The following is a 9,544-nucleotide window of genomic DNA, read 5'->3' as shown; positions in this document are numbered from 1 at the left end:
GGTGATGACTGACTGATGGGGTCTGCTCAGGAGGATGCCACTATAAATAAGTTATGACTATGAAAGGCGCTTTATGAAACAAGGCAGGTGACGGTCAACATGGTTGGGATTCAGCAGGATTCCACTTTAAATGTGCCAGGAAGGAATGTAAACCAGTAAAGGCCAAAAGATAGAGAGCTTGGTCAGGAAGGTGACATGAAAGGCGCTACTATATTAAACAGGACTGACCTTGAGGGAGGCGGTCTGATCAGGAGGATGGCACTATAGTGATGATCATGAAAGGCGCCATATGAAACAAAGCTTGCAACGAGCAAGAGGGTCTGGTCAGAAAGGATGGCACTATAAATAAGTTATGACTGTGAAAGGCGCTATATAACCTTGCCCAGGTTGCTGCCTGATGGTGCTTATATAACTCTGGTACCAGTCTGGGATGGAATGCCCGTCCATTGCTGGTCACAGACCCAGAGTCACTCAGACGTTGCCAGTTTAGAGCCACATGTCACAGGGTCCCCAGAGACACATGGAGAACACGTCTGTGAGGAGTCTGACATCTGAACGTGTTCTCCTTAACATATGAGGCAGCAATGCCAACCACTGTGCCAGCCTGGTGATAAGCCCCCTACTCTTTATTTGAGATATTATACTAAACTGGCTGGGTGTGACGGAGGGCCGCTTTGTTACCGCTAACCGTGAAGTGACCTGCACACCTCATTGTGCCCCAGTGGGTATTTTGCTTGGCACTCCAGTTTTCCTCCTGCATCCAAAAGTTTGGTAGAAAGGTGAAACGGAGGCTCCAAACTGAGCTGCCATGCATGATGGGTGCCCATCCAGGGTTCATTCCTGCCTTAGTGCCAGTGCTGCCAGGGTGGGCCTTCTGTAACACAAGATGGCTGTTGTTAATGTGAATGAATGAAGGGCTCTGAGGGGTCATTGCATGTGTTTGTGGTCATAACGAAAGGCGCTGTATGAAATGACGGGTGGACCAAGTCAGCTATGCAGCAATGTGTACTGAGAGATGCTCCTTGTTTGCCACGTGCCAGCTGAATATTTGTTGCCCACTTCAATGCTGGATGCTGGGGTCACAAAGTCGGGCCATCATTGTCCAGCAGGCTGGCACTGAAAGTGAGTTTCCATTGATTGAAGCCCACCTTGTGTGAAATAATCTCAATCCACTGAGACCTCAGGGGTCCTTTGTCCCAGGACCCCAACACTTCCCTGAAAGGGGCACTGAGTGCTCTGACCTGGCGTTGCCCACTCCTGCCCACAGGACCAGAACTCTACCACGACTCCATCAGAAGAGACCCTCACAACTCTTATGCGGACCCCAACCCCCATGCCTGTGAGTGGCCAGTGATAGCAGGAACTCAACTAGCACTAGGACCCCTGCTCCCCCTGCCCACCTCCCTCCCACTTCAGGGTGGTCTCCCATCTATAAAGTCGGCCACAGACGATCCCTGGCTCACTTGTGCAGGTCCACAGCAGTGCCATGAGTTTCAACACCGAGGGTCAGCGGACGTCGTCCTACAGGAAAAGATTTGGGGGCACCCCGGGCAGCACCAGCAAGGGGCTGCTGAGCAGTAGCCGCTACTCTCTGGGAACCTCGCCAAGGAGCGGCTACCCTCAGCCCCTCAGTGGCAGCAGGATGGCCGGTGTGAGGGTGAAGAGCTCCAGCCAGCTCGCCAGGGTGCTGGTGTACGGGCAGGACAAGGTGGACTTCTCTCTGGCGGACGCCCTGAAGGCTGAGTACAAGGAGACCCGCACCAATGAGAAGGTGGAGATGATGGAGCTCAACGACCGCTTCGCCAGCTACATCGAGAAGGTGCGCTTCCTGGAGCAGCAGAACAAGGTGCTGGTGGCCGAGCTCAATCAGATCCGGGGCAAGGAGCCCACCCGGCTGGGAGACATCTACCAGGAGGAGCTGCGCGAGCTCAGGAGGCAGGTGGACCAGCTCAACACCGCCAAGTCCAGGACCGAGATCGAGCGGGACAACCTGGCAGAGGACCTGGGCAACCTGCGGCAGAAGTAAGCAACCGGTACCCCCAAGTGGCACTCGCCTGGGGGAGGGGATTGGGGGTGGTGCCAAAATCCCAAAGTGGTCACAGATGACCCAAGCTCAGTGGTGCAGAGTGCCCCCTGGCAGGCTCTGGCATCCACTGCAGTTAGTGAGTGGGTGGAGCTGAGGGTACTCTGATCCGCTCGGAGTGGCACGGTGCCATCTCAAAACGCCAAAGTCCTGAAGCTCAATGCCAGCCTGGTCACTGTCTGTGTGCAGTCTGCATGTTCACTTGGGGGTCTCAGGTTTTGATTTCTGGTGGACTTGCATCCCCAAAGCAAGCATTTTAGGTTGATGTGAATGAATGATGGTGTGGGCACGTGTGCCATGTGACAGACTGCCATGCCATTCGTGCCTTGTGCCCAATGCTGCTGGGATGGGCTTGAGCCCTGACAACCCAGAATTCAACAAAGCGGGCACAGAGAATGGACGGAGGATTCTTCTTTCTTGTGAGCTGGCAGCTGGTAGCTGGCCTTGGCCGGAGGTGGTGGGGGGGGGCACTTGGCACCTGCGTCTCAGTTGGAACTTTGAATGGCCAAATCTTTGGTCGATAGCATGCCAATTTGTGTGCCCACTGGTGCTGGCACAGAGCGAATTCTTGTGCTGTCATCAGACCCCCTCACCCCACACTGTCACAGGGACCACGGGCGGGCGCCACTAGAAGGCGCTAGATACGGGGTGTGTGTGTGTGTGTGTGTGTGTGTGTGTGTGTCGGAGGAGAGTGACTGACACTCAGGCTCATCGTGAAAGGACAGCTACAGGACACACTAAACTCTCTCCAGTTGTGTGACATGACACTGCCCTCCAGAAGGTGGCTAACTGAGGGTGCCATGCAGATCGCTGTGCCAGCTAAGAGTGCAGCTACTACAAGGAGCAAAAGAGAAACTTCTGGAAACGCCCGGTGTCCTAGTGGTCTCAGCACTGCCACTCAGCAGCCGGACAGGCCCGCCCTCGCTCCACAGGGGGGTCTCACCTCTCGATGGACCCCAGGGTGGGGGAAGGGCTGGGGTGAGCTGATGAATGGCGGCTGCCCACCCCCCTCTTTTGTGGCGCTCTTGAGAATGCGGGGGCCTCATTGCTGCCGAGGGTCAGAGGTCGTGCTGAACTGCTGGGAACGCCGCCTCACACAGGCCAAAAGATTTAGTGAGCGTCAGACAAAGGGGCTTTGAGGGGACAATGAGGGGGGCAACAGGTTGGCAGGGGAGGAGGCAGCAGGCAGATGAAGTCGAAGGGAAACTAAGAGGAGAAGACATTCCGGCCCACTGCAGATCGGTCTTTACGTTATATAGCGACTTTCAACAGGGAGTGCAGCCATAATCTAAAACTAGATATATGGGGTGGTGTCCAGGGGCCCCCACAATCCTGGCCAGTTCACACTCCGGGCACCTAAAGGGACCAGCAACAGACTCGGGGAGTCAGGGGGGCTTTGAATTGAAACAGGCAGGGGTCCCGCAATGAGCCCTTCATGGGACCACAGGAACAGTGACGTGAAGGTGGGCAGGGCGCCTCCTAGAGGACAAGGAAATTCAACACTGAACACTTTCTGAGTGATTTTATAGTGCCTTTCACCAAAACAGGCCCACTTCCAAGAGGTCATTTATTCAGGCCCCCCTAAAAATGTCAAGTCCCCCCACCTATAATCTTGAGTCAGATTTTTGGGGCTTTGCCACTTTGTTTGCCCCTTGTTATGAGGGGTCCCCTTAGAGTGAGCCACCACCCACAGTCTCCCGAAGCCCCCAAGGGAGCTGCCCCCCAATGTCCCGTCGTTTTTGGTTCTGTCCGGGTGGGCGAGTGACCTTCTTCTTTTCTTTCCCCAATTTTTCAGGCTGCAGGACGAGATCAACCTGAGGCTGGAGGCGGAGAACAACCTGACATCCTACAGACAGGTGAGCTGGGTGGGCAGGCGCATGTCAGGTGTGACCGGCAGGGTGGGCTGGCATCTCACTGGCGCGTCTCTCTCTTGTGCAGGACGTCGATGAGGCCGCGCTGAGCCGAGTGGAGCTGGAGAGGAAGATCGAGGGGCTGCAGGACGAGATCAGCTTCCTCAGGAAAATCCACGAAGAGGTCAGTAACGGGGATTGGGGCAGTGCCACATGAGCAAGGGGGCCAGGGGGGCAAGTGGGCGCTGCTGGCTTATTTGGTGCTTGGCATCCCGCTTCTCTGTGTCAGCCAGGCGTTAGGCACTCTTCACTCACTCCCCCCCCCACTGATCACTTTATAATGCTCTCGGTATCTCACTTATCACTCACTTATCACTCACTCCCCTCTAACTCTCATCTTCTCCACTCTCACTTTATTCCCTCTGCACCTCACTTATTCGACTCACTCTCTCTGTCACCCTCTGCCACACTCCCCCACTCACTTATCTCTTACTCCTCCGCTAAAGGCTCTCTCTGTTTCACTCTCACTCTCTCACTATTCTCTCCCTCTCGCGCTCCTCTTGTCTCACGCCATCACCCTCTTGCAGTGTCACTCTCACTCACCCGATGTTTCTCTCTGTCTTTCTCTTCACTGTTTCACTCTTGTGACAGAGACTCTCACTCTTTATCTCTTTGCTTCACTCTCTCTTCTCTCTGTCTCTCACTCTCACCCACTCACCCTGTGTCTCACTTATTAGTCTCACTCTGTCACACACTCGTCTTTACCTGACAGACGCTCACCCGCTCACTCATTTTCGGTCTGCCCTCTCCCAATCTGTGAGCCTTGTGTGCCCTGTTGCCCGTCGCCCTGCCCGCCTGCTGAGTTGGCACTGCCTGCTTTGTGCCCACAGGAGCTGAGGGAGCTGCAGGAGCAGCTGGCGAGCCAGCAGGTCCACGTTGACATGGACATGTCCAAGCCTGACCTGACGGCGGCTCTGAGGGACATCCGCATTCAGTACGAGGCGATGGCCAGCACCAACATGCAGGAGACGGAGGAGTGGTACCGGTCCAAGGTAAGGCGCGGGCAGTGCCACTGACCTCACCGCTCGCTCGGCCCACCTGGCCGCACTCTTCTTCTTTGTCTCTCTCTCCCTTTTCTCCAACAGTTCACCGACCTGACGGATGCTGCCAATCGGAACGGCGAGGCCCTGCGCCAGGCCAAGCAGGAGGCCAACGAGTATCGGCGTCAGATTCAGGTGCTCACCTGTGACCTCGAGGCGCTCAGAGGAACCGTGAGTCGTCCTTCTTGTCTTTCCTTTGGGCTCTGCAGTGGGCTTTTGGGACGTAGACAGTTGCCCCCCGTGCCTTCACAATGTCTGGCCCTGCGCAGTGGGCATCACTCAGTTGAGCCAGGGGTCAAAGGTCCCACATAAATTAAAGATCCCTCTGTGCCATGAGACTCTTTCATGCTTATGCCAGTTATGAGGGCACCCTCTCTACCCCTACTCCACCTTGATGAGATTCCTCCTGGCATCAGGCAGCGCCTGTTGAACATTTTGGGAAAACTTACCAGGAGGGTGCATGGCACACTGATAGGTAGCTGGCATCTGCTCCATGGCACTCTGATCCTTTTTTACCACCAGCATCCTTGTGATGGGGTGAAGTTTAGTGGGATTTGCACACACTTGGCACCTAAATGACAGCACCCAGACAGCCAATACAAGTGATTGACATTACAGATCAAACCTCAGATGTAGGGCAGATGAGGGGCACTGCCATCTCCTGGGGCACACATCCAGACATGTGTTGAGTGGTTACTGCCCCCTGCAGATGGCTCAGTTACTTCTTGCCTTGCATCACCCCATATCAAGTCAGGCCACAGTGCCCACCTCAAGCATCTGTGCTGGGGCAGGCACCAGTGATAACAAATCTGGCCACGGGGTTCCCCACTAATGCATCAGTGACATAACACTGCCTGCCCTCCAGGTGGCACCGTACATCACCTTTGCCCTCTAATGCCCACAAATGCCAAGCTGTCGGTTGTGTTCTGCAGAATGAGTCGCTGGAGAGACAGATGCGGGAGATGGAGGAACGATTCAGTGCCGAGGCTGCCAACTACCAGGACACTGTGGGCCGACTAGAGGAGGATATCCACAACCTGAAGGAGGAGATGGCGCGCCACCTGCAGGAGTACCAGGACCTCCTCAATGTCAAGCTGGCCCTGGACATTGAGATTGCCACCTACAGGAAACTGCTGGAAGGAGAGGAAAGCAGGTGAGGGTGACAGGGAGGCAAAGAAAAGCAATGCCAGAAAGAAGACTGGCACTGACACCCCTGACTCAATCTGTCTGCCTTTCTTTCACAGGATCACCGTGCCAGTGCAGAGCTTCTCGACTCTGCAGATCCGAGGTGAGCCGGCCAAGTGCACTGAAGACTCGGGGGGGGTAAAGGGGGGAGAGGGGGGGGTTGTGCTAGGGGCATCCACACTATTACCACCCCATCCCACAAGGGTAGGCCAAGGATACCCTCCATGTGTCCCTGGCATTACTTCTGATGAGGCCACCTGCTGTCCTCCTCCTATTGTCCTGAAGTGTCCCTCCACAAAGGACCTGGGATCCTCTGATTTGTGGCTGTGTTGTCTACCTAAAACTTCAGAGTGCGTCCCTCACCTGGGACCCTTGAGACCCTGGTGCTGCTTCAGGGGTCTCTCTGCTTCCTGCCCTCACTTGGACAGAACTTCAGATGTTTCTGCCTCTCATCCCAGGGTTGAAACGACTCAGAGGTTGACCCGCTTCACATATATCCTGCTTGAGTGGACTTCAGGGTCCGTGGTAACAGTGGAAGGCAGCTCCCCCTTAAGACTTCAGAAGAGCTTGAGACTTGGAAGCCTTGGGGGTTTGACATAAGATGCCTGGCAATGACTGGCATGAGATATCTGGAGGTGAGGTGCCCATCGACATGTGCCATGACAGAACAAATGGATGACACAAGACGTCCAGTGACATCTGACATGACACGCCTAAAATCTGACATGAGATACCCAACAGCATGTGACATGAGATGCCTAGTGGTGTCCGACTTCTCATGCCCATTGTCTGACATGAGATGCCCAGCGGCGTCTGACGTGACATGCCCAGTGTCTGACATGAGACAGCTGGCAGTGTGTGACACAAGAGGCCTAGCTGTGTCTCGCTTGTCATTACCAATGTCTGACATGACACGTCTAATATCTGACATTAGATGCCCAGCACCATGTGACTTGCCATGCCCAATGCCTGACATAAGATGGCTGGCAGCGTTTGATGCGAGACCCCCAGTGTGTAACGCAAGATGCCTGGAGGGGTCCGACTCGTCACTCCTGGTGACTGATTTGAGATGACGTGCGTCAGCGTCTGACATAGCGTGCCCAAGGTCCAACCTGAGACGCCAGGTGGCGTCTGACACAGGATGCCCGTCTCCAGGTGGTCAGGAGTTATGAGCTGAAGGTGACTAAACCTTTCTGTCTTTTTATCCCAGAGACCAGTCTGGACACCAAGCTGTCGCCTGAGTCTCACGTGAAGAGAAATATTTTGGTTAAAACTGTGGAAACCAGAGATGGCGAGGTACGTGAGTGCCAGCAGGGGGCACAGCAGACTTATGTCATTATGCATTTAATATTGAAAGGAGTTATGAGTGCCATAGCGCCAAGACCACAATTTCATGAGCCTTCATAGTGTCGGTCAGGGTGGGCCACTGCACTGCATGGGGTGGGCACAGTGCCATCCAATCCAAGATGGGGCCCTGCATAGAGCAGTTGTGCCACAATGAGGCCAATAGGAGTGAAGCCTGCACTGTATGGTTTGGCTGCTTGAACCCCTCGTCCTCGTGGGTTCGGTAGATTGACAGGTAACTTGAGGGGCTCGTCTGAAGACTCAGTTACATCCCACCACAGTTTACTTCTACTGTCACTCCAAGCCTCACATGACTTCATCCTACTTGGCTGTGAGGTCCTCAAGGGGACACTGGAGGAAAACATTGGCAGGCTTGAACCCTCGGGGGCCCCCAAACGCCACTGAGTGCCCATGAAAATGACAAAGAGCCGAGGAGCCGAGACGCTCCCAGGTGACTAGACAGCCAGTGCGCAATCACAACAGGCAGAGGTGGCCTCTGAAGACCCACAGTGCCCCCTGTAGGGCACCACATGCTACTTCACCAGCTGAGGTTTCTCTTCTCACATCCTTCTTCAGAGCACTCAGGGCTCTCTTAGTCCCCCGTGCGATGTTCTACTCCATGGTGTCACTGGACTCCTCTCCCACTCGGCCGACCACTGCCACAGGTGCCACCTCTCACATCAGAGAAGCTAATATTACCCAGAAGGCACCTCTTTCACGAGCAACACCACAGCCCCCTTCAGCTGCATGCCTCCCTGCCCACTTGGAGGTTTGAGAGATGGGGTCCTCCAGAGGTGACAGCCGAACTCGTCCCCTGCAGTGATGCATGCCAGGCCCTGCCCAGATGCCCTCGGTTCTGCCCATCAGGGTCAGCTTTATCTGAGTGTCCATAACATTCAGCCTCGGGTGGGACTAGACGAGGGGCTCCAGGGCTCAACTCGCAAATTCAGATCAGGTGGCTCACCTGGAGGAGAGGGCACGGCATCTCAGGGCTCACCGACCTGTGCCAGTCATGCCGATGGTGGGAGGAAATCAGTAATTTTAGATAGCCACCCTGCCGTTGTGATCAGTGCTGGTGGCAGTGGCTGTGACATTTTGACTTTAGGGTGACTCTGTCCATTTTATTCTCTTTCAGATAATTAAGGAGTCCACGGCGGAAAGAAAGGACCTGGCCTGAGTGGCGGATGTGGCCACCTCAGCCTCGACCTCCCTGTACTCGTCCCTCCTTTCCTCCTTTTAGAGTAGACTGACATGGCAGACATCAAAGTGCTGAGCTTAGGGCGGATTGTAAGGGGGGCACACAAACGGGACGGGCGCAAGTGCAGGTGAAGTGGATCTGTGGCGCTTACCTGGCAAGTCAGGACCACCAGGCACAGCTGGCAGCCAACTTTCACCCTCTGTGGTGCCCCTGTGCCCGATCCCCATGAGCAGCCAGGGGTCCATCTATGACTCATTCCACTTTGTTACAGCAGCGCTGCACCCGATGCCGCCGTCGCCGCTCAGTGTGCCCGTGGCAGAGCAGAAGACTTCAGCCGTAGCTTTTAGATGTGAGCAGAGCGCCTCCTAGAGGTTACCTAACACAGTGTCTTGACTGATCAAATGTGTACTGCTAACCGAGTAACAATAAAGAGAAGTGAGGAAGAAACAAGTTGATGTCTTTGAATGGCTCGAGGGGTGCAGAGGTGGTGCCAGGCCGGATGGGCATTCCTGATACGCCCTACTCCCTGAATTGAAATGCCAGGTGACATTTCCTTGTGTGTGTTGGACCAAGCCAGACAGAGTGGGCCAGTTTGTTTCCTTGTGTTCAATGTTTATGGATGTTATAGGATGAGGGGATCCCAACTTTGACTTCAACAGGATTGATGCCCACCTTTGCGGTGAAGTTGAGACCCTCAAGAGGCCAAACCACAGCCATGAATGTTGTTCAATTTACTCTATGCAGCCAGCCATTTCTTGAACCCCTCAAGTCAGTGTTAGAGTCA

The 9,544-nt window shown here is 54.7% G+C and overlaps 1 protein-coding gene across 2 annotated transcripts; it reads left to right on the top strand.

Moving 5' to 3' along the window:
* The first annotated feature begins 1,455 nt into the window (after positions 1-1,455).
* Positions 1,456-9,210, top strand: gfap (glial fibrillary acidic protein). 2 transcript variants are annotated; one of them, XM_028818848.2, is made up of 9 exons: positions 1,457-2,022; positions 3,879-3,939; positions 4,022-4,117; positions 4,824-4,985; positions 5,079-5,204; positions 5,966-6,186; positions 6,278-6,321; positions 7,429-7,514; positions 8,698-9,210. In XM_028818848.2, exons 1-9 carry the CDS (start codon positions 1,487-1,489, stop codon positions 8,737-8,739), a joined length of 1,374 nt encoding a protein of 457 aa, XP_028674681.2. In that variant the 5' UTR covers positions 1,457-1,486; the 3' UTR covers positions 8,740-9,210. The 2 variants fall into 2 exon arrangements, with proteins under 2 accessions (XP_051774845.1, XP_028674681.2); XM_051918885.1 differs by lacking the exon at positions 7,429-7,514 and having other exon boundaries at positions 1,456-2,022.
* The last annotated feature ends 334 nt before the right edge of the window (positions 9,211-9,544 follow it).

Source organism: Erpetoichthys calabaricus, chromosome 14, assembly GCF_900747795.2.
Source record: "Erpetoichthys calabaricus chromosome 14, fErpCal1.3, whole genome shotgun sequence".
NCBI lineage: Eukaryota > Metazoa > Chordata > Cladistia > Polypteriformes > Polypteridae > Erpetoichthys > Erpetoichthys calabaricus.
This window is presented reverse-complemented; position numbering and strand designations above follow the sequence as displayed.